The sequence below is a fragment of the Salmo salar genome, chromosome 03, assembly GCF_965601325.2.
Source record: "Salmo salar chromosome 03, fSalSal1, whole genome shotgun sequence".
NCBI classification, from domain to species: domain Eukaryota; kingdom Metazoa; phylum Chordata; class Actinopteri; order Salmoniformes; family Salmonidae; genus Salmo; species Salmo salar.
The window spans coordinates 13,072,852-13,098,260 of record NC_138293.1 but is presented as its reverse complement, the minus strand read 5'-3'; the positions used below and the strand labels follow the sequence as shown (position 1 = coordinate 13,098,260).

Here is a 25,409-nt window from a genome sequence, read left to right as displayed (position 1 = left end):
TGTCAGGAATTGTGGAAAAACTGAGTTTAAATGTATTTGGCTAAGGTGTATGTAAACTTCCAACTTCAACTGTATGTTATGTCGGAAAACGTCAGTTATAAATGATTCTGTCCTAATTAAAAGCAAGTTATAATCCAATTGGCTTTGATTACATTTCCAATATCCTTGCCCACATGGAAATTATGTAAGAGTAATGTATAGGCCAATTATTTGATGGTCCAACTGCATTCTGTCCCCTATCAATTTTTTAAAACTTTTAGTGCCCGCGAGAACGACATAAGCAAGTAGTCAAGACAAGTAGCTTGATTGAGCCTCCGCCATGTATATGTCACTAGGTCAGGGTATTTAAGTCTCCATATATCCACTAGTTCCAATATATCCATGATTTCGATATTTCCTTAAGTCAACCGAGGGTAATAGTTTGTTGTGTGATTTCCTTTACGGTCCATTGAGGTATTTAAAACCGTATTATAATCTCCCACCATAATAATACAGTCTTGTATTGCTTGTAGGTTTGATAAAGTATTATATATATTTTCAAAGAAGTGTGGATTATCATTATTTGGACTGTATTGATTAATGAGACATCTGTTTATGGTCCAATAACATATGTAAATAGTTAAGGTAAGGTTTTTGGGAGGGTAAATGGATCCTAGACCTGTGCATAGGAAGTGGAAGCAACATCTACCCAGAACATTTCATCAACACTTTGTAGCCCATGTTGGTTCCTGATGGCCCTTTGTTATCCATGTTGGCTCTCATGGGCCCCTAGTTGTCCATGTTGGCTCCAATGGGTCGCTAGTCGTCATCTATTTGCAGTTGTCCCCAGTCGATCTCTGGGCCATCGTCGAGGTGTAAGATAAGGTAGGACATGAGCTGGAACATGTATTGGAATTGCACCAGGGCCAGGTACAAGTAGAAGTCGCTGACATCGATCTGGCACTGGTCACCTGAGAAGTTAATCTCACATATACAGTGGAAGTTGTTGACAAGGTTGTGGCAGTAGCCTCCGTATTCACAGGGGCCCGACGCACACTCATCAAAGTCTACCTCACACCTGTTACACACGGGGGATTTAATGAAATATACGTATATATTAGTTATATATTTAACAATAAATATATATTTTAATTATAATAATGACAGTATTATAGACATATACATTGTGTTACGAAACCAACTACCTAGTCAACTGGGTTTGTTACACTCTCTAAGTCTAGGAGTCCTAGGCCTAGCTAAATGGTCTGTAACCTGATTTAATGTGTTCATTTAAAATCAAATCAAATCCGATGTTATTAGTCACATGTGCTGAACACAACAGGTGTAGCGCTTACAGGGAAATGCTATTTTACGAGCCCCTAACCAACAGCGCAGTTTCCAAAAAATATGGATAAGAATAAGAGATAAAAGTAACAAGTAATTAAAGAGCAGCAGTTAAAATTAACAATATATACAGGGGGGGTGGTGCCGGTACAAAGTCAATGTGCGGGGGCACCGGTTAGTTGAGGTAGTATGTGCATGTAAGTAGAGTTATTAAAGTGACTATGCATAAATGACAACAGAGTGGCAGTGGTGTGGGGGGGGGGGGGGGCAATGCAAATAGTCTGGGTAGCCATTTGACTAGATGCTCAGGAGTCTTATGGCTTGGGGCTAGAAGCTGTTTAGAAGCCTCTTGAACCTAGACTTGGCGCTCCGGTACCGCTTGCCGTGAGAGAACAGTCTATGACTAGGGTAGCTGGAGTCTTGACAATTTTTAGCACCTTCCTCTGACACCACCTGGTATAGAGGTCCTGGATGGCAGGAAGCTTGGCCCTAGTGATGTACTGGGCCGTTCGCACTACCCTCTGTAGTGCCTTGTGGTCGGAGGCCGAGCATACCAGGCAGTGATGCAACCAGTCAGGATGCTCTCGATGGTGCAGCTGTAGGACCTTTTGAGGATCTGAGGACCCATGCCAAATCTTTTCAGTCTCCTGAGGGGGAATAGGTTTTGGCTAGCTAGTTGGTTTTGTCATGCCCGCTTCACGACTGTCTTGGTGAGCTTGGACCATGTTAGTTTGTTGGTGATGTGGACACCAAGGAACTTGAATCTCTCAACCTGCTCCACTACAGCCCCGTCGATGAGAATGGGGGCGTGCTTGGTCCTCCTTTTCCTGTAGTCCACAATCATCTCCTTCGTCTTGATCAGGTTGAGGGAGAGGTTGTTGTCCTGGCACCACACGGCCAGGTCTCTGACCTCCTCCCTATAGGCTGTCTCATTGTTGTCCGTGATCAGGCCTACCACTGTTGTGTCATCAGCAAATTTGGAGTCGTTGGAGTCGTGCATAGCCTTGCAGTCATGAGTGAACAGGGAGTGCAGGAGGGGGCTGAGCACGCACCCCTGAGTGGCCCCTGTGTTGAGGATCAGTGTGGCGGATGTGTTGTTACCTACCCTTACCACCTGGGGGCGGCCTGTCGGGAAGTCCAGGATCCAGTTGCAGAGGGAGGTGTTTGGTCCCAGGGTCCTTAGCTTATTGATGAGCTTTGAGGGCACTATGGTGTTGAACGCTGAGCTTTAGTCAGTGAATAGCATTCTCACATAGGTGTTCCTTTTGTCCAGGTGGGAAAGGGCAATGTGGAGTGAAATAGAGATTGCATCATCTGTGGATCTGTTGGGGCAGTATGCAAATTGAAGTGGGTCTAGGGTTTCTGGGATGATGGTGTTGATGTGAGCCATGACCAGCCTTTCAAAGCACTTCATGGCTACAGACATGAGTGCTATGGGTCAGTAGTCATTTAGGCAGGTTACCTTGGTGTTCTTGGGCACAGGCACTATGGTGGTCTGCTTAAAACATGTTGGTATTACAGACTCGGACAGGGAGAGATTGAAAATGTCAGTGAAGACACTTGCTAGTTGGTCAGCGCATGCTCGCAGCACATGTCCTGGTAATTTGTCTGGCCCTGCGACGTTGTGAATGTTGACCTGTCTAAAGGTGTTACTCACATCGGCTGCGGAGAGTGTGATCACACAGTCTTCCGGTACAGCTGGTGCTCTCATGCATGTTTCAGTGTTATTTGCCCCGAAGCGAGCATAGAAGTAGTTTAGCTCGTCTGGTAGGCTCGTGTCACTGGGCAGCTCTCAGCTGTGCTTCCCTTTGTAGCCTGTAATGTTTTGCAAGCCCTGCCACATCCAACGAGCATCAGAGCCGGTATAGTATGACTCGATCTTAGTCCTGTATTGACACTTTGCCTGTTTGATGGTTCGTCGGAGGGCATAGAGGGATTTCTTATAAGCTTCCGGGTTAGAGTCCCGCTCCTTGTAAGCGGTAGCTCTAGCCTTTAGCTGAGTGTGGATGCTGCCTGTAATCCATGGCTTCTGGTTGGGGTATGTACGTACGGTCACTGTGGGGACGACGTCATCAATGCACTTATTGATGAAGCCAATGACAGATGTGGTGTACTCCTCAATGCCATTGGAGGAATCACGGAACATATTCCAGTCTGTGCTAGCAAAACAGTCCTGTAGCTTAGCAATTGCTTCATCCGACCACTTTTTTTTTATATCTAGTCACTGGTGCTTCCTGCTTAAATGTTTGCTTCTAAGCAGGAATCAGGAGGATGGAATTATAGTCAGATTTGCCAAAGGGAATGCGAGCTTTGTATGCATCTCTGTGTGTGGAGTATAGGTGGTCCAGAGTTCTTTTCACTCTGGTTGCACATTTAACACGCTGATAAAAATTTGGTACAACTGATTTAAGTTTCCCTGCATTAAAGTCCCCGGCTACTAGGAGCGCCGCCTCTGGGTGAGTGTTTTCTTGTTTGCTTATAGCGGAATACAGCTCATTCATGCTATCTTAGTGCCAACTTCTGACTGAGGTGGTATGTAAACAGCTACGAAGAATACAAATGAGATCTCTCTTGGTAGGTAGTGTGGTCTACAGCTTATCATGATATACTCAACCTCAGGTGAGCAATAGCTCGAGACTTCCTTAGATTTAGTGCACCAGCTGTTATTTACAAAAATACATAGTCCGCCGCCCCTTGTCTTACCAGATGCCGTTGTTCTATCCTGCCAGTACATCGTATAACCAGCCAGCTGTATGTTGATATTGTCGTCGTTCAGCCTCGACTCCATGAAGAATAAGATGTTACAGTTTTTAATGTCCCGTTGGTAGTTTAATCTTCTCCGTAACTCGTCGATTTTATTGCCCAAAGATTGCACGTTTACTAGCAGAATTGCGGGAAGTGGGGGTTTATTCGATCGCCTTCGAATTCTCAGCAGGCACCCCACTTTCCGGCCTCTCTTTCTCCCCCTCCTCTTCACGCAGATCATGGGGGTTGGGGCCTGTTCCCAAGGGAGCCGTATATCCTCCGCCTCGGGCTCTTCAGAGTCGTGAAAGAAGAAAAAGGATTCTGCTAGTCCGTGGTGAGTAATCGCAGTCTTGATGTCTAGAAGTTATTTTCGGTCATAAGAGACGGTAGTGGCAACATTATGTACAAAATGAGTAAAAAAGAAGTTAAAAACGAACAAAAAAACACAATCAGTTGGTGGCACGTAAAACATCTGCCTTCTGCTCCGTCACCATTTTCTTGTGTGTAGATTTATGAGAGAAGTCAGAGTATGTGGACTGTGTTGTATGCATTTGCCTCCAGGAGACAGAAACCTTACCTAGGTCCTGGGCCTCCTCCATCCTGACTCCTGGGTCGGCCAGCCCAAGCGGGCTATTGAATTGTTAAATTCATGGTGACAAAATAAATATGTACAAAAAACAAACACTAACCCAAAACAAACACTGGCAGCCCAAGAGGCTTCTGGACACTTCTCTCTTACTGTTTGCTGATCATTTTTAATTACCCACACCTGTGCACTTATCAAGGCTGGGCACAGCATCTGCAGTCGGTTGCTGCTGCCACCTAGGGATTATGTGTGGAAGTGGTAGTGTGCTGTCTATCTATGCTAATACTTAACCACGCCCCCATATAATAACAATTGGTACAATAATTTTTCTTCTTCATTCACGTGGTATACTGAGTAGCAATTTTGTTTTATTTCCTGTTGCTTTATGACTCTAAAACCTAATTAAAATTAACATATTTGATCATTAATATTCTATCTAAATCTTCAAGGGAGAGGGAGTTGACAGTTTATGTTTTTTGTTTACCATGGTGATATCAATATATTTTGTTTAAATCTATCAAAAGTAGAGAACTTTCCGGATCCCGAGTTGTCTTGTTACACTATATGTAAACATGAAATTAAGAAAGTTGACCCTGCTCATTCCTCAATAATTTAGGATTTTTGAAAAATCTGATGGAGTTTACCAAACCTTGGGACACATCTTTAAGGAGTCACAGTTTTAAGATACATATCCTTTGAAGTCACAGAGGGTTATTCCAATAAACTACATGAGATCCGTTTTCAGATCCAAGTTTCTAACATTTTGAGTTTCCGAGGTTGAAATTGGAATCCTTTGCTTAGGACAAGGATTGTCCAGATTTTCAAGAATGCCTGAATTACATAGTAAGTACACTTAGGTTTCATTGAGATTCATTGACACAAGTATTTACTACAGATTTACTATAGTTTATAGTCATGGCTTACCATTGCCCTATAAAACCGGGCAGACAGTCACAGGTGTAGTCTTGCTTAGAGCAGTTCCCCCCATTGAAGCAGCTGTAGTTCCATCTGTCTCCAGGACACACGGACGTGGGCAGGTTGGGGTATCTAGAGTTCAGCGACACAAACATACAAGCATCAGTTACCTGACAGTTAGGAGTTTGATAGCTGGCAAAATAGCTCAAACAGAATTGTTAGTTGATTAAGTTGATGTGTCTAATCACCACAGATATGAGCTAGTCTTGGCTTGAGAGGATAGGATTTAAAATTACTTGAAAGAACTTGAAATAACTTACGGTATCTTTTCAATGTACCATGGGACTTCTGGCACATTTTCACTAAAAGAGAATGATTAATCAGGTATCCATTTGTGTTCATATCACCCTTGACATATGACATATGCAATAACTCATACACAATTGAGTTATAGCTTTGGATTGTTAGGTTAAGTTCTTGCAGATTTGTTTTGGGATTTTTTTCTATTTTCTTTAAGTTAAATTAGGGTTAGGTTGGGTTAAGGTTGGTGGGGAATATGGGAAGCGTTTGAGACTTACTCGCAGAAGGGCCCGGTCATGTTCCTGGGGCAGTGGCAGGCGTAGTTCAGGAGGCCTCTGAGACAGGTGGCCCCCGGGCCACACCTGTTGTTCTCACACGTATCCACGTCCTTCTCACACCTGGTCCCCCCATACCCCGGCTCACATGCACATACATATCCCTCCCCCAACACACTGCAGTTGCCATGGACACAGGCCTTGACGGCGCAGGTGTCCACGTCATTCTGGCATTGTGGCCCCATCCACTCAGGAGGGCACCTGCAGAGGTAGAGGTCAAAGAGATCCTCACACACCCCCTGGTTTAGACAGGGGTTCGGCGTGCACACACTAGCCCCCCGGCAGCCATATAGGGGGGTGGCGGCACCGGGGTTCCTCACAAACTGCCCCTCTTGGGGCCTGGGAAGGTTCAGGTCAGTATCTCCATAGTAGGGCAGCGGTAGCCCCCCGATCTGGACAGGGCCCAGACATCCATCCAAATTCCCCCCAGCCTCTGGCCCCAGACCTCCCAGGAGGATGTCCACTCCCTCCCTGAGGAAGGCCAGGCTCCCAGAGGCGACCTCGGACACAACATGCTCCTCCTCTACTCCATCTCTTCCCCCATCCAGGACCATGATCCACCTGGAGGTCTGTAGATCCGGGGCTTCCATTGAGAGCTCCACCATGTGCCACTGGCCGTCACTGACAAGGCCCCGGCTCTGGGCAGTGAGCTTGGGGGAGGCCTCGCCACCACCGGCCTGTAGTTCCAGCAGGAGGTGAGAGTCCTGGAGGGAGATGGTGATGAACTCAGAGCCTTTCTCGGTGTGTAGGAGGGTGGCGTCCGTTTGTCTGGTTCGCACACTGAGGAGGACGCTGCTGAGGTGGTTCCTGATCTTCCCGTTGCCTCTGTAGGCCAGTATGCTGTCATTCCGGAGGGTCACGTTGGACACACCTGGAATGCAAAACAGAAGAGGCTTAAAACAACGAAATCTGTAATATCCTCAGTGGCACAAGAAGCAACCAAAAATCAACGAGAGAGATGGGGCAAGTGGAATGTTCAACATTTTGGGCTAAAACACATTTAAGTAACTGAGTCATTAAAGGTTGCCCCCATCTCTCCCATTGATTTGTGGTTAGCCTTGGGTAAAGTTACTGAAGTTAACGGTGGCTGTTTAAAGAAATCCACACCATGGATTACAGTCTCTCCTAGCCCATAGACTACTTTCAGGGTAAGGAACCATATTGAGTCCTTATCCTTTAATTGCCTATTGAACAAACAGGAGCATTACTTGAAAAAATTCTGGTGCCTAAACCTCTTGAATCATGTGGCGGTATGGTTAATCTGGGGGGATAAACTTGGCTCATGGGAATTCTCTGTTGGGCTTCTCCTTCTGCCCTAAGTCTACTGTATTTACCTTTATTCTAGTTAAGCCCTCAGATAAGGAAACGCAGGGAGGATAATCAACATTCCATTCAGTGGATACACACTGAATAGGCCGACATACTAGTCTACTCTATATAAAATACGCCAAAAACAGAGAAGCAATTGCTACATGTCTATGTTTCCCTGGCCTCTCTTCAAGAACCCCCAGCCAGTTCCATGTATCTATTTAAGTACAGTGAACTTAATTCAACTAATTAAGCAGACCTGATTCAACTTATCAAGCAGACTGGATTCAGCTAATGAAGGGCTTGATGATTAGTGAACTACCGGTAATTGAATCAGGTGCACTGATACTGGATTAGGTCAAATACACTACATGACCAAAAGTATGTGGGCACCTGCTCGTCGAACATCTCATTCCAAAATCCTGGGCATTAATATGGAGTTGATCCCCCTTTGCTGCTATAACAGCCTCCACTCTTCTGGGAAGGCTTTCCACTAGATGTTGGAACATTTCTGTGGGGACTTGCTTCCATTCAGCCACAAGAGCATTAGTGAGGTTGTGCACTGATGTTGGGCGATTAGGTCTGGCTCGCAGTCGGTGTTCCAATTCATCCCAAAGGTGTTAGATGGGGTTGAGGTCAGGGCTCTGCACAGGCCAGTCAAGTTCCACTTTGTGGCTCAGCTGTTGTTACTGCTAGATGTTTCCACTTCACAATAACAGCACTTACAGTTGACCGGAGCAGCCCCAGCAGGGCAGAAATTTGACGAACTGACTTGTTGGAAAGGTGGAATCCTATGACGGTGCCACATTGAAAATCACTGTTCTTCAGAAAGGCCATTCTACTGCCAATGTTTCTCTATGGAGATTGTATGGCTGTGTGCTCGATTTTATACACCTGTCAGCAACGGGTGTGGCTGAAATAGCCGAATCCACTAATTTAAAGGGGTGTCCACATACTTTTGTAAATGTAGTGTAACTGGACCTTGCAGGCGGTATTAAAGGAGAGGTTTGAGAAACATTGATATGAGTAATAGTGAAATTTGACTTTTGATTTCTGCAGAATGGATTACATTGCTTGGTTGATAATCTCTTCAGAAAGGGGTTCCCGAACTAGGAACTCACACTCAAAGCCCTGTGAGAGGGTCTGGCAGGCTGCGGTCGAAGGGCACGGAGACAGCTCACACCACTTGACCGCCTCACAGCGCCGCCCTGCAATGTTGGGTGGGCAATTGCAGATAAAGTCGTCCCACATGGAGTAGCACACTCCGCCGTTCAGACATGGGATGTTCTGGAGGAGACAAATAATAACTCTGTCAAGCAGTTGACTTTGTCATGGTGGGGCAACTGTTATGTCATGGGGCAACTGTGTTGTCATGGGGAAGTTGTGCAGAGTCATTGGGCAACTACAGTTGAAGTCAGAAGTTTGCATACACCTTAGCCAAATAGATTTAAACTCAGTTTTTCACAATTCCTGACATTTAATCCTAGTAATAATTCCCTGTCTTAGGTCAGTTAGGATCACCACTTTATTTTAAGAATGTGAAATGTCAGAATAATAGTAGAGAGAATGATTTATTTCAGCTTTTATTTCTTTCATCACATTCCCAGTGGGTCAGAATTTTACATACACTCAATTAGTATTTGGTAGCATTGCCTTTAAATTGTTTAACTTGGGTCAAACGTTTCGGGTAGCCTTCCACAAGCTTCCCACAATAAGTTGGGTGAATTTTGGCCCATTCCTCCTGATAGAGCTTGTTTAACTGAATCAGGTTTGTAGGCCTCCTTGTTCGCACACGCTTTTTCAGTTCTGCCCACAAATTTTCTATAGGATTGAGGTAAAGGCTTTGTGATGGCCACTCCAATACCTTGACTTTGTTGTCCTTAAGCCGTTTTGCCACAACTTTGGATGTATGTTTGGGGTCACTGTCTATTTGGAAGACCCATTTGCGACCAAGCTTTAACTTCCTGACTGATGTCTTGAGATGTTGCTTCAATATATCCACATCATTTTCCTACCTCATGATGCCATCTATTTTGTGAACTGCACCAGTCCCTCCTGCAGCAAAGCACCAACACAACATGATGCTACCGCCCCCGTGATTCACGGTTGGGACGGTGTTCTTCGGCTTGCAAGCCTCCCCCTTTTTCCTCCAAACATAACGATGGTCATTACAGCCAAACAGCTCTATTTTTGTTTCACCAGACCACATTTCTCCAAAAAGTACGATCTTTGTCCCCTTGTGCAGTTGCAAACCGTAGTCTGGCTTTTTTATGGCGGTTTTGGAGCAGTGGCTTCTTCCTTGCTGAGCGGCCTTTCAGTTTATGTCGATATAGGACTTGTTTTACTGTGGATATAGATACTTTTGTACATATTTTCTCCAGCATCTTCACAAGGTCCTTTGCTGTTGTTCTGGGATTGATTTGCACTTTTCTCACCAAAGTATGTTCATCTCTAGGAGACAGAACGCGTCTCCTTCCTGAGCGGTATGACGGCTGAGTGGTCCCATGGTGTTTATACTTGCGTACTATTGTTTGTACAGATGAATGTGGTACCTTCAGGCGTTTGGAAATGATGAACCAGACTTGATGAGGTCTACAATTTTTTTCTGAGGTCTTGGCTGATTTATTTTTATTTTGCTATGATGTCAAGCAAAGAGGCACTGAGTTTGAAGGTAGGCCTTGAAATACATCCACAGGTACACCTCCAATTGACTGAAATGATGTCAATTAGCCTATCAGAAACTTCTAAAGCCATGACATAATTTTCTGGAATTTTCCAAGCTGTTCAAAGGCACAGTCAACTTAGTGAATGAAAACTTCTGACCCACTGGAATTGTGATACAGTGAATTATAAGTGAAATAATCTGTCTGTAAACAATTGTTGGAAAAATTACTTGTGTCATGCACAAAGTAGATGTCCTAACCGACTTGCCAAAACTAAGAAATTTGTGGTTAAAAAACGATTTTTAAGGACTCCAACCTAAGTGTATGTAAACTTCCGACTTCAACTGTATGTTGTCAAAGAGAATATACATGCAGAGCTCCAGAAACTGCTTCTCAAATAGAACCCCCTCATCACACTTGTAGGCAATGTCATGGCGACGTTAGCTAGCTTAGATCACGCATGGAAATGAGAGAAAATGAACAACTAAGTAAAGGGTAAGGACCAAGCAGCCAATGAGACAACTGAGTAGGGTGCAAACACTGTAGTAGGGTTTTTATTTTCCCAAACTTTAAATTGTTAACAATGTAAGCGAATTTAAGCCATAAGTTGCATAAAATATTATAAGGTCTGTAAATTAATAAAAGTAAACTTTTCTAAAGCCTCAACTTAAAGTATAACAGAGGTATACATAGCAGTGGAGGAGCAACTCAAATCAAGGGTTAGCTAAAGCCAAAAGCATGACACTCTGAAGGGAATGGCCAGTTCCAAATATACAAGGCAGGTAGGCTGTAAATATACTCATATATGTGCATAGTACATTTTAGCATAATATTTAGAGTTAGGGAAATCCATTTCCCCTACATGCTGGACAGAGGTGGTATCACCCAACACCCCTCCAGATTAAGGGTAATAGAATGTGCCAAGAACACCTAGCCACCAGAAAAGAGCTGCACAAAACCCAAATGGTAAAACGGGGTCATTATTTGAACAAGGCTAAATGTTTGTTGCAAATGAATGTTAAAGTGCACAGGATAGGGACATTTAGCAGTGCGGCTAGGTCACTATAAGGAAGTTATCTTTCACTCTTCATTGACTTCCCAAACCCCAAATCCCAGTATGGTCTGTTTGGTCTGCTTCGCGGGCATCCCAGGAAGTATTGGCTGCTAGGAACTTTGGGTTTATAAACTCAGTGGTGTTGTCATGAGGCAACTGTGGTGTTGTCATGGGGCGACTGTGGTGTTGTCATGGGGCGACTGTGGTGTTGTCATGGGGCAACTGTGGTTTTGTCATGGGGCAACTGTGGTGAGTCATGGGGCAACTGTGGTGTTGTCATGAGGCGACTGTGGTGTTGTCATGAGGCGACTGTGGTGTTGTCATGGGGTGACTGTGGTGAGTCATGGGGCAACTGGCATTGTCATGGGGCAACTGTGGTTTTGTCATGGGGCAACTGTGGTGAGTCATGGGGCAACTGTGGTGGTGTCATGGGGCAACTGTGGTGAGTCATGGGGTAACTGTGGTGAGTCATGGGGCAACTGTGGTGTTGTCATGAGGCAACTGTGGTGTTGTCATGGGGTGACTGTGGTGAGTCATGGGGCAACTGGCATTGTCATGGGGCAACTGTGGTTTTGTCATGGGGCAACTGTGGTGAGTCATGGGGCAACTGTGGTGGTGTCATGGGGCAACTGTGGTGAGTCATGGGGTAACTGTGGTGAGTCATGGGGCAACTGGCATTGTCATGGGGTAACTGTGGTGAGTCATGGGGAAACTGTGGTGAGTCATGGGGTAACTGTGGTGAGTCATGGGGCAACTGTGGTGAGTCATGGGGTAACTGTGGTTTGTCAGTATAGTATGTAGTATATAGTATAGTGTATGTCCAGCTACTCACACTGCAGACGTTGTCACTTGTACATCCCTGTGTGACGTTGACCAGCTCCTCCACGCTGAATGAGGTCACCGGAGTTCCTATGGGAAAGAACTGCAGCTGTTTATTGTTGATTCTCAGGTCCTGGACACAGCCTTTCAGGTAACCCCCGAAGGAGGCCGAGGCTCTCTGGTCAGACAGGCCCCCAACGTAGACCAGGTCCCCTGGCTGAGCCACCACGGGCCAGATGGGAATGGTTCCATGGCTCTGGGCCGACTGGAACAGGGTCACAGAGTCGCCGTCCAGCTGCACCGTCACCAAGTGAAATTGGCCGTCACTGACCACTTTGCTTCCCGCCAGGCTCTCAAAATTGTTCACCTGAACTTTGACCTGGCCGTCATCCAGCCACAGACGGAGGTACTGGCTGGTGCTGTTAGCCAGTACCAGGAGAAGGCCGCTGGGGCGCCGGGTGCGCACAAACATGGATATGGTGATGGTGCCAGAACCCAGGGGATCGTCCAAGGAGAAGACGGCATAGCTTGCTACGTCCTCGTTCCCGAACTTGGCGGTGATGTACTCTGCGTTGATACACAGAGAGAGAGAGTTTAAGAAAAATAAATAAAGTTGCAAACTATGTCCTCCCAATTACTTAATGCATAGATGAAGAACTAACAGAGAGAGATAGTGTCAAAACGCAAAGACAATAGCATGGTTTCCACTACACTCTTAGAAAAAAGGGTTCCAAAACAGTTCTTCAGCTGTCCCATTAGGAGAACACTTTTTGGATCCAGATAGAACCCTTTTAGGCTCCACATGGAACCCTTTTGGATACCATGTAGAACCCTCTGTGGAAAGGGTCCTACGTGGAACCCAAAGGGGTCCTACATGGAACCCAAAATGGTTCTACCTGGAACCAAAAAAAGTTAATCAAAGGGTTTTCCTATGGGGAACCCTTTTCCGGTTATAGAAAGCAAGTTTTTCTAAGAGTGTACCAATCTTCAGTCGGGCCACTGTGTGTTAGTGCCTTCTCTTTTTCCAAAACGATGCTATTGTTTGTTTACTAGTCTGGGTACCAGGATTGGTGTAAATTCCATTTAAACTCAGTCAAGTCATGAAGTAAATTGAAATTCTATTGCTGACATGAAAAGTTTTCAAATCATGAATTGAATTAAACTCATAAAATTAAAATGCAATTGCCCCCAATTTTGACTTGGTACCAGACTATGTTTATGCCACTCATTCAAGCAGCAGGGATGGAATATTGTCAGGTGTGAGCTGGGGCAATCCGGCCCCTGAGGACTAGCGTTGCCCATCCCTGATTCAAGGTGAAGCGGACCCGTATTCAGAACTCGGACCAGTTATTTCCACCTATCACGTTAAAGCGTTGTGGCGGAACTCCTTGGGAACCTCTGTTTTCTGGAAAGTAAAAGCGCTCCCAGTCGGCTCCTTAAACGTTTCCTTAATCCTAAGGCCAGGTGTTATTTGCTCCTCTCTGCCTCTGTGTGTTTGAGTTTGTGTGTGTACGTTCATGCGTGCCTGTGTGTGTGTACCTGTGTGTGTGCATACATGTGTGTGTGTGTGTGTGGTGTGTGTGTGTGTGTGTGTGTGTGTGTGTGTGTGTGTGTGTGTGTGTGTGTGTGTGTGTGTGTGTGTACTGTATATGCTATTTTTACTAGTTCTCTAAGCTCCTTTGCAGTCTACCACAGGCTACTTTATCCACCTGTTCGGTGCCACATTACAAATCCAGCCATTCGGATTTTGGAGTGGTTCTGAGGCTGAACTGTTGACCTGTACCTCAGGCCAAAATGACCCGTACCTTCTCGGGTTGACCATTTCCATTGTTCTTGGCTACATTATCCAAGCTTTAGGAGAAGCACATAACCATTGCTCTAATAGAATATGTGGTATTATTGCATTGAAATGACATTCTGAAGCTGTGGCTCTCACATTGTACAGTGTTTCTGCTTTACTATGGTTTTACTGCTACATCTTCAGTGTTTTCAGACAACACTCTCCAGGCCTTACCCTCAGCGCAGTCAGTAGTCCCCTTGTACGGTCTGTAGCACTCGCACACATGGCTCCTCCATCCCTGGTTTATGCAATGCCCCCGGTTCTGACACGGGTTGTCGTCACACTTGTCCTTATCACTGCACCCCGCTGTGACGTTGATCTGAGCCGGCGAGTTGGCGGGGGCAGGCACCACCAGTCGTGACTCCACAAACACGTCCCGAAAGCAGCCCAGGAAGTGGGCAGGCGGGGCAAGTGCGACAGGCGGGTCAGCAGCCTCAGGCGTCCTCTTTCCTGCTACCACACCAGAGCCCCAGCCCAGTCCCACACCTCCTAGGAAGAGGCTGTGACGGACTGAGCCGGACTCAGAGAGGCCGGAGCCTTGCTCCAGTAGGGGGGTCTCGGTGGTTGGGAACTCCTTGGTGCAGCCCACCTCATCACAGGAGGACTGAAGCAATCTGACCCCGCTTCCCTCCGCCTCACTGCCCAGCCAGGCCTCCACTGTGTGCCACTGGCCATCCGACACGCTCGGCGGTAGCTCCAGAACCACTGCCCTTCTTGACTCTTGACCTCTTAGCATGCTGAGGCGTAAGTGGCTGTCGACCAGCTCGATGGTGAGCAGCAGGTTTTCGACCCGGCGCTGGAGGAGGGTGCCGACGGGCCGGTCCGTCCTGAAGCTTAGGGTGACGTTCAGAGGGACTTCAGGGTCCGATATCTGGGTCTCCACGTACATGTAGCCGCTGGTCTCGAAGGAGAAGATGGTGGACGTCTGACACTTGGAGCCGGTGAAGCCCGCGCGGCAGGTGCAGGTGTAGGTGTGGCGGTCGTTCAGGAAGAGGGGAGAGCAGATACTGCCATTCTTGCAGCGGTTGCCGTCGCAGCCCAGGAGGGCAACTGTGCAGTTCTCGCCTCCGTACAGTTGGCCATCTTGGCTCTGTTGAGAGCAGAGGCACCTGTAGCCTCCATGGTGGCTCTCGCAGACTCCACCATTCTGACACGGTAGCAGTTCACATGTGTTAGTGTCCTCCTCACAGATGGCACCTGTGTAGATATGTAAACAATCAGATATCTTTGCGTCCTGCATTAAAATCAGTTTGCAATTCCTTTTTTTTTCTATCTATGTGGAATTAATATGTTATTGATATGAATCCATAATTATTTTTCCTGCATGTGAAATTGGCCATACCAAGAGAATGAAAACATTAATTCAAAAGTTTGGCACATGTCATGCCATTGATTACTAGTTTGTTTTATAAAATCTTTATTTTCCTTTCGAATATATCCACATTTACCTAGTTAATTACACATCTATATCTAGGGAAGTATAACACTAATTTTGCAGATTGGTTGATATATTCACTTGTATTACTTTTCCTATATCAACTAATAAAATAATAACTTTAATTATAGAAATAGATATTTGTAGTTTATTTCGTGACGTTTAGTTTGAACACTATAGAAAGCAAGTCATAAAGAACGTAAAACGGTTGATGAAAATATTAGCGTGATAAAACAATTTGATATTCTCTTTGTAACACTTTTCTGTTCTGTGCCCTGTATAGCCACACAGGAAACCTCACAGAGAACAACAACAACAACAACAACAACAACAAACACACTACGAACAAGAGATGTAAATTACCTGTATAGAGTAACCACGAAATCCAAACATACACGTTGACTCTCAACATGGTCCTTGGCCAGTCCTCCTAATCGGTAGAAATCGGAATATCTGTAAATGACTCCATTGCATTTCACAGAAGTGGTTTGGAAGCCATTACAACGGATATCAGCTTCTTGTGTTTCCCCCATGCATGAATGACTGCCCAGTCCAGTCTAAAGCCGTGATCACTACAAGCTAGATAGCCTATTTGGGATTAAGCTAATGTACTTAAAATGTCTTACAAATGGAATGCTAGCCAAGGAGGAGTTCACAGGACTAATTTGAGCAACAGCAAACATCTCCATTAGTCTAGTAACACGAAGGCTTATATAAGAGACTGGAACCTACCTCACCGATTATGAGCTTTTAAAATGAACTTTCATTTAATTCACGGGAACCCAGTTGAGACCAGTGTCTCATGGTAACCTGAAGACCCCCAAAAATCCATGAATACAACAAAACTAAAACATCCTAACTATAAGACAGCCTATAGTAGGAGGAGTACTGATATAGCCTATAATTCTGTTTAGCAGATGTTATTGTGGGTGTAGCGAAATGTTTTAGTACTTTGATAGTACACTGGTTTCAAAGATTTTGTGAACTGATGTTATGGACACACACACACACACACACACACACACACACACACATGTTGGAAGTTAGGGTACCATTCAGTAAAAGCCTTTACAGTATTCTATTAGCATATTAGTTAAGGTAAAAACACAGCCACCTAATACATACTTGCCTACATCAGGGTACTTTGACTCTCTGTTTGAACTTGTTCATTGGTCTCTCTCTCTCCCTGTCTCTCTCTCTCTCTCTCCTCTCGCTCTCTCTCTTTCTCTGTCACTCTCTCCCTTTCTCTCTCTCTCTCTCCTCTCAATTAAATTCAATTAAATTCAAGGGGCTTTATTGGCATGGGAAACATATGTTTACATTGCCAAAGCAAGTGAGGTAGATAATATACAAAAGTGAAATAAACAATAAAAATGAACAGTAAACATTACATTCACAGAAGTTCCAAAAGAATAAAGACATTACAAATGCCATATTATGTATATATACTGTGTTCTCTCCTCTCTCTCTCCTCTCTCTCCTCTTGCTCTCTCTCCTCTTGCTCTCTCTCCTCTCGCTCTCTCCTCTCTCTCTCTCTCTCTCTCTCTCTCTCTCCTCTCGCTCTCTCTCTTTCTCTGTCACTCTCTCCCTGTCTCTCTCTCTCGATCGCTCTCTCTCCTCTTTCTCCTCTCACTCTGTTTTTACTTCACTCTGTGGTCCAACTCATCCCAAACCATCTCAATTGGGTTGAGGTTTGGTGATTGTGGAGGCCAGGTCATCTGATGCAGCACTCTATCACTCTCCTTGGTCAAATAGCCCATACACAGCCTGGAGGTGTGTTTTGGGTCATTGTCCTGTTGAAAAACAAATTATTGTCCCACTAAGCGCAAACCAGATGGGATGGTGTATCGCTGCAGAATGCTGTGGTAGCCATGCTGGTTAAGCATGTCTTGAATTCTGAATAAATCACTGACAGTGTCACCAGCAAAGCACCCCCACACCATCACAACTCCTCCTCCATGCTTCACGGTGGGAACCACACATGCGGAGATCATCCGTTCACCTACTCTGCGTCTCACAAAGACACGGCGATTGGAACCAAAAATCTCAAATTTGGACTCATCAGACCAAAGGACAGATTTCCACCGGTCTAATGTCCATTGCTTGTGTTTCTTGGCCCAAGCAAGTCTCTTCTTATTATCGGTGTCCTTTAGTAGTGGTTTCTTTGCAGCAATTCGACCATGACGAACTGATTCACACAGTCTCCTCTGAACAGTTGATGTTGACATGTGTCTGTTACTTGAACTCTGTGAAGCATTTATTTGGGTTGCAATCTGAGGTGCAGTTAACTCTAATTAACTTATAGTATCCTCTGCATCAGAGATAACTCTGGGTCTTCCTTTCCTGTGGCGGTCCTCATAAGAGACAGTTTCATCATAGAGAAACTTCATAGACAAAAATGGACAGTAGAATGGCCTTACTGAAGAGTTCCCTGACTTTCTCCATCATAGGATGTCACATTTCCAACAGTCAGTTCATCAACTTTCCGCCCTGCTAGAGCTGCCCCGGTCAACTGTAAGTGCTGTTATTGTGAAGTGTAAACATCTAGGAGCAACAGCGGCTCAGCCGCAAAGTGGTAGGCCACACAATCTCAGAGAACCGGACTGCCGATTGATGACGCGCGTAACACGTAAAAATCATCTGTCCTTGGTTGCAACACTCACTACCGAGTTTCAAACTGCCTCTGGAAGCAACGTCAGCACAAGAACTGTTCGTCAGGAGCTTCATGAAATGGGTTTCCATGGCCGAGCAGCCGCACACAAGCCTAAGATCACCATGCACAATGCCAAGTGTTGGCTGGAGTGGTGTAAAGCTCGCCCGCAATTGGACTCTGGAGTAGTGGAAACGCGTTCTCTGGAGTGAAGAATCATGCCATCTGGCAGTCCGATGGAAGAATATGGGTTTTGCTGACGCCAGGGAAACGCTGCCTGCCCCAATGCATAGTGCCAACTGTAAAGTTTGGTGAAGGAGGAATAATGGTCTGAGGCTGTTTTTCATGGTTTGGTCTACACCCCTTAGTTCCAGTGAAGGGGAATCTTAATGCTACAGCATACAATGACATTCTAGACGATTCTGTGCTTCCAATTTTGTGGCAACAGTTTGGGGAAGGCCCTTTCCTATTTCAACATGACAATGCCCCTGTGCACAAAGAGGAGGTCCATACAGAAATGGTTTGTCGAGATCGGAGTGGAAGAACTTGACTGGCCTGCACAAAGCCCTGACCTCAACCCCATCGAAAACCTTTGGGATGAATTGGAATGCAGACTGCGAGGCAGGCCTAATCACCCAACATCAGTGCCGACCTCAGTAATGCTGTTGTGGCTGAATGGAAGCAAGTTCCCGCAGCAATGTTCCAACATCTAGTGGAAAGCCTTCCCAGAAAAGTGGAGGCTGTTATAGCAGCAAAGGGGAGTCCAACTCCATATTAATTCCCATGATTTTCAAATGAGATGTTCGATGAGCAGGTCTCCACATACTTTTGGTCATGTAGTGTATATCACAAATTCCAATTCATACAATCTGTTATGAATTGCAATTCGTACAATATGTTACGAATTTGCTAAATGTACAATATGTTATGAATGTGCAAAACTTCTGATATGTTACGAATTCCAACTTGTTGTTGGTAACGTTAGCTAGGTGGTTTGGTGACTAACATTAACGTTAGCTAGCTGGATAATGTTAGTTAGGCTAGGGGTTAAGGTTAAGGTTAGGAGTGAGGTTAAATGGTTAATTAAGGTTAAGATTAGGGGAAGGGTTGGCTAATTGTGGCTGGGACAGCGGATTGTCCCGGGTTTGTGGCTGTCTAGATCCCTGCTGTTTGTTGTTCTCAATTTTCCCGGTGACCTGCCCTGTCTGGAACTGTGAGGAGTAACAGCCTAACATACGTTACTAGCTACCATGACAAAGACCAAAGCCGTCGGGGGTACCGTTGAGGACAGTGCCAGTGGTGTCTCTCTATCACATGTGAAGGATCTTTTAAACGAACAAAAAGAGACCTATAAGCAGTTGTTACAACAAGAAATTAGTTTCAAGTGTTTTGTCCAAATACTCGTGGATTCTACTAATTAAAGAATGGACGACCTGGCCAGAGAGGTCCCGGATCTGAAGAACAGTTTGCAGTTCTCCCAGGGTCAGCTCGACGAGTTGAAACAGGAGAACGGCAAGATGACAGCAATCTGTAAGTCATTGAGAGAGGACATCAGTTCTGTATGTGAATCCATGATAACAATGACAAATAAATCAGACTATCTCGAGGGACAATCAAGGCAAAACAACATGGTTGTGGACGGAATTGCAGAATCTCCACATGAGACCTGGATGGAGTCTGAGGACACAGTGAAGGAAATGATCTCTGAGAAATTGAAGATGGACCACAGGAATATTGAGGTGGAGCGCGCCCACAGGATTGGAAAACCCACCATTGGCCCAGGTGATAAGCCCAGGCCGATAGTGGTCAAGTTCCTGAGGTTCAAGGACAAGGTAGATGTTCTGGAAGGGGCCAAGAACTTGAGAGGAATGTATATCTTCCTCAACTAGGACTATCCTGAAGCTGTGTGCCAGAAGAGGAAAGAACTGATCCCAGCAATGAAAGCTGCCAGAGTGCTTGGTGACATTGCGTACATCCGCTACGACAGATTCATTGTCCACCCTCCCTCCCAGAAGCCTGGAAGGGATGAGAGAGCCAAGCCTATGGGTTCGTAGCCTCAACCCCGCAGCACGCACACACACCAACTGATTAATGGACTGCTGAATGTATAATTTTTTCTCTTACTTTGTATGCTCTTCTCACGACTTCCGGCAAAGTCGGTCCCTCTCCTTGTTCGGGCGGCGTTGTCTTCTAGCCATCGCCGCTCCACCTTTCATTTTCCATTTATTTTGTCTTGTTTTCCTGCACACCTGGTTTACGTCTCCTCATAATTACTATGTGTATTTAGCCCTCTGTTCCCTCCATGTCTGTGCGGGGTATTGTTTATTGTCGAGGTTGGCACGCTTCCGGCTGGTTTGCGTCGGGTTTTGTTTTGTACCTGTGCTTTGTGGCAGCCAGTACTTTGTACTTGGTTGTGATACTTTGCCTCACTTGTTCTTTGGGCATGTGTTTTTGTGATGCGGTTGCGTTCTGTTCCAAACATTGCCTCAGTAAAGTGCTTTGTCCACTCATCTCTGCTCTCCTGCGCCTGACTTCTATGCACAAGCTACACCCATCGTTGATAACTCTTTTCAATATTATGTCTATCTCTGATAAGCTACCCAGGAAAGGGCTGAAAATAGACCATATTAATATAGGTAGCCTTAGAAATAAGGTTCATGAAATCAATAACTTACTAACGTCAGATAAAATTCATATATTAGCCATTTCTGAGACTCACTTAGATAATTCACTTGATGATACATTAGTAGCAATACAAGGACATAACATTTATAGAAGAGACAGAAATGCTTATGGAGGAGGAGTTGCTGTATATATTGAGAGCCATATCCCTGTATGTCAAGTGTTATTGAAGTGTTGTGGTTGCAGGTTCACTTGGCACATCTAAAGCCTTTTCTTTTGGGGTATTGCTATAGGCCACCAAGTGCTAACAGTCAGTATCTAAATGAAATGTGTGAAATGCTTGACAGTGTATGTGATGTTAAGAGAGAGGTCTAATTTCTTGGGGACCTGAAAAATGACTGGTTTTCATCAAGCTGTCCGCTCAAAAGGAAGCTTCTTACTGTGACCAGTCCCTGTAATCTGGTTCAGGTTATTAATCAACCTACCAGGGTGTTTACAAACACTACAGGAACAACATCATCTACATGTATCGATCACATTTTTACTAATGCTGTAGAACTTTGTTCTAAAGCTACAGTTGAAGTCAGAAGTTTACATACACTTAGGTTGGTGTCATTAAAATTCGTTGTTCAACCACTCCACAAATTTCTTGTTAACAAACTATAGTTTTGGTAAGTCGATTAGGACAGCTACTTTGTGCATGACACAAGTACTTTTTCGAACAATTGTTTACAGACAGATTATTTCACTTATCATTCACTGTATTACAATTCCAGTGGGTCAGAAGTTTACATACACTAAGTTGACTGTGCCTTTAAACAGCTTGGAAAATTCCAGAAAATGATGTCATGGCTTTAGAAGCTTCTGATAGGCTAATTGACATAATTTGAGTCAATTGGAGGTGTACCTGTGGATGTATTTCAAGGCCTACCTTCAAACGCAGTGCCTCTTTGGTTGACATCATGGGAAAATCAAAAGAAATCAGCCAAGACCTCAGAAGAAAAAAAAATTCTAGACCTCCACAAGTCTGGTTCATCCTTGGGAGCAATTTCCAAATGCCTGAAGGTACCACGTTCATCTGTACAAACAATAGTATGCAAGTATAAACACCATGGGACCACACAGCCATCATACCGCTTAGGAAGAAGTTGGACTTTGAAGATGCTGGAGGAACCAGGTACAAAAGTATCTATATCCACAGTAAAATGAGTCCTATATCAACATAACCTGAAAGGCCACTCAGCAAGGAAGAAGCCACTGCTCCAAAACCACCATAAAAAAGCCTGACAAGCGGTTTGCAACTGCACAAGGGGACAAAGATTGTACTTTTTGGAGAAATGTCCTCTGGTCTGATGAAACAAAAATAGAACTGATTGACCATAAGGACCATCTCTTTGTTTGGAGAAAAAAGGGGAGGCTTGCAAGCCGAGGTACACCATCCCAACCGTGAAGCACGGGGTTGGCAGGATCATGTTGTGGGGGTGCTTTGCTGCGGGAGGGACTGGTGCACTTCACAAAATAAATGGCATCATGAGGTAGGACAATTATGAGGATATATTGAAGCAACATCTCAAGACATCAGTCAGGAATTTAAAGCTTGGTCGCAAATGGGTCTTCCAAATGGACAAAACCCCAAGCATACTTCCTGTAACGCGTGTCGTGTGTGGAGGACCAAGACGCAACAGGGAAGTGTATACTCATCTTCTTTTTAATATTGAAGAAGGAGAAACAAATGAAACAAGTTTACAATTAACGGAAACGACACTAACAGTTCTGTCAGGTGATAAGCACAAAACAGAATACAACTACCCACAATCCACAATACAAACAAACCCCTAATTATAGGACCTTCAATCAGAAGCAACGAGGAGCCGCTGCTTCCAATTGAAGGTCAAGAACAAAACTGCACATAGAAACAGAGTGACTAGAATAAACCTAGAAAATGCCCTAACATAGAACATATACCAAAACTCTAGACACCCTAATCAAACACCCCTTGTCTATACACATAGACTAACAATCCCCAAAACATATAAACAAAATACCCCCTGCCACGTCCTGACCATACTAAACACTAACAAATAACACCTTTACAGGTCAGAATGTGACACTTCCAAAGTTGTGGCAAAATAGCTTAAGGACAACAAAGTCAAGGTATTGGAGTGGCCATCACAAAGCCCTGACCTCAATCCTATAGAAAGTATGTGGGCAGAACTGAAAAAGCGTGTGCGAGTAAGGAGACCTACAAACCTGACTCAGTTACACCAGCTCTGTCAGGTGGAATGGGTCAAAATTCACCCAATTTATTGTGGGAAGCTTGTGGAAGGCTACCCAAAATGTTTGACCCAAGTTAAACAATTTAAAGGCAATGCTACTAAATACTAATTGAGTGTATGTAAAATTCTGACCCACTGTGATGAAAGAAATAAAAGCTGAAATAAATCATTCTCTCTACTATTATTCTGACATTTCACATTCTTAAAATAAAGTGGTGATCCTAACTGACCTAAAACAGGGAATTCGTACTAGGAATTGTGAAAAACTGAGTTTAAATGTATTTGGCTAAGGTGTATATAAACTTCCGATTTCAACTGTATATCCGTACCCATTGGATGCAGTGATCACAATATTGTGGCTATATCCAGGAAAGCCAAAGTTCCAACAGCTGGACCTAAAATTGTGTATAAGAGATCATACAAAAGATTTTGCTGGATGATGTGTGGATGATGTTAAAAATATTTGTTGGTCTGATGTGATTTATGAGGAGCATCCAGACTCTGCACTTGATGAATTGATGAAATTGCTTCTTCCAATTATTGATAAACATGCACCTGTTAAGAAACTGACTGTTAGAACAGTTCAAGGCTCCATGGATTGAGGAGGAATTGAAAAACTGTATGGTTGAAAGAGATGGGGCAAAAGGAGTGGCTAATAAGTCTGACTGGCTTACTTACTGCAAATTTAGAAATTATGTGACTAAACTCAACAAAAAGAAGAATAAACTTTATTATGAAGCCAAGATCAATGACATAAAGAATGATGGAAAAAAACTTGAGTATTTTAAATGAAATTATGGGCAGAAAGACAAATTCAACTCCATCTTTCATTGAATCAGATGGCTTATTCATCACAAAACCATTTGATGTTGCCAATTAATTTAATGATTATTTCATTGGCAAAGTGGGCAAACTTAGGTAGGAAATGCCCACGACAAACAGTGAGCAATTATATTCATGCATAAAAAAAAACAAATAATGAAAGAAAAGCAGTGCAAGTTTGAATTTTGTAAAGTTAGTGTGGGAGAGGTAGAAACATAATTGTTAACGATCAATAATGACAAACCTCCTGGCATTGACAACATAAATGGAAAGCTACTGAGGATGGTAGCTAACTCTATAGCCACTCCTATCTGTCATATTTTTGTCTGAGCCGAGAGGAAAATCTTTGTCCTCAGGCCTGGAGGGAAGTTAAAGTCATTCCGCTACCCAAGAGTGGTAAAGCGGCCTTTACTGGTTCTAACAGCAGACCTATAAGCTTGCTGCCAGCTCTTAGCAAACTGTTGGAGAAAATTGTGTTTGACCAAATGCAATGCTATTTCTCTGTAAACAAATTAACAACAGACTTTCAGCATGCTTATAGAGAAGGGCACTCAACATGTACTGCACTGACACAAATGACTGATGATTGGTTGAAAGAAATTGATAATAATAAGATTGTGGGAGCTGTACTGTTAGATTTCAGTGCAGCCTTTGATATTACTGACCATAAACTGTTGTTGAAAAAACTTTAAGTGCTATGACTTTTCAACCTCTGCCATATCATGGACTCAGAGCTATCTATCTAATAGAACTCAAAGGGTTTTCTTTAATGGAAGCGTCTCTAATGTCAAACATGTAAAGTGTGGTGTACAGCAGGGCAGCTCTCTAGGCCCTTCTACTTTTACCAGAGTGACTGGCATTCCAGCTACAATAGTCATTTACAACATTAACAATGTCTACACTGTATTTCAGATCAATTTGATGTTATTTTAATGGACAGAAAATGTGCTTTTCTTTCAAAAACAAGGACATTTCTATGTGACCCCAAACTTTTGAATGGTAGTGTATGTGTTAGGGGGAAAAAAACAAAGGAGATGGTTAAAAGAGACATTGAATGTAGTTTTTTCTGTTTATGGGCTTACTTGTTGATTAGCCATACACTGAGCAGTTATTAGGTTTAAGATGAAACTGTAGTGTTTAACATTATAGTTACAGGTACTGGTCATCTCTGTATACCTGTCGCAAGACCCACTGGTTGATGTTTATTTATAAAACCCTCTTAGGACTCACTCCCCCCTATATGAGATATCTACTGCAGCCCTTATCCTCCACATACAACACCCATTCTGCCAGTCACCTTCTGTTAAAGGTCCTCAAAGCACACACATCCCTGGGTCGCTCATCTTTTCAGTTCGCTGCAGCTAGCGACTGGAACGAGCTGCAACAAACACTCAAACTGGACAGTTTTGTCTCTTCATTCAAAGACTCAATCATGGACACTCTTACTGACAGTTGTGGCTGCTTTGCGTGATGTATTGTTGACTCTACTTTCTTGCCCTTTTGTGCTGTTGTCTGTGCCCAATAATGTTTGTACCATGTTTTTTTCTGCTACCATGTTGTTCTGCTACCATGTTGTGTTTCTACCATGCTGTGTTGTCATGTGTTGCTGCCATGCTATGTTGTTGTCTTAGGTCTCTCTTTATGTAATGTTGTGTTGTCTTTCTTGTCGGTCGTGATGTGTGTTTTGCCCTAAATTTTAATATTTTTATCCCAGCC

General features: G+C 44.1%; 1 protein-coding gene across 1 annotated transcript; it reads right to left on the bottom strand.

Moving 5' to 3' along the window:
• Positions 1-554: 554 nt before the first annotated feature.
• On the bottom strand, positions 555-15,128 carry LOC106598731 (crumbs cell polarity complex component 1). The gene is made up of 6 exons (XM_082973054.1): positions 14,063-15,128; positions 12,062-12,615; positions 8,634-8,799; positions 6,148-7,075; positions 5,579-5,701; positions 555-1,057 (listed from the first exon to the last, which is right to left on the bottom strand). Exons 1-6 carry the CDS (start codon positions 15,126-15,128, stop codon positions 799-801), a joined length of 3,096 nt encoding a protein of 1,031 aa, XP_082829180.1. The 3' UTR covers positions 555-798.
• Positions 15,129-25,409: the final 10,281 nt, after the last annotated feature.

Excerpts from the sequence above, each read along its gene's own strand:
- LOC106598731 (XM_082973054.1), bottom strand. The coding sequence starts at position 15,128 with ATGCAGGACGCAAAGATATCTGATTGTTTACATATCTACACAGGTGCC. Across the intron at positions 12,616-14,062 it reads GACTACTGACTGCGCTGAGG|AGTACATCACCGCCAAGTTC; the intron begins GTAAGGCCTGGA and ends GTATCAACGCAG. Across the intron at positions 1,058-5,578 it reads CCCGGTTTTATAGGGCAATG|GTGTGAGGTAGACTTTGATG; the intron begins GTAAGCCATGAC and ends CGTGTGTAACAG.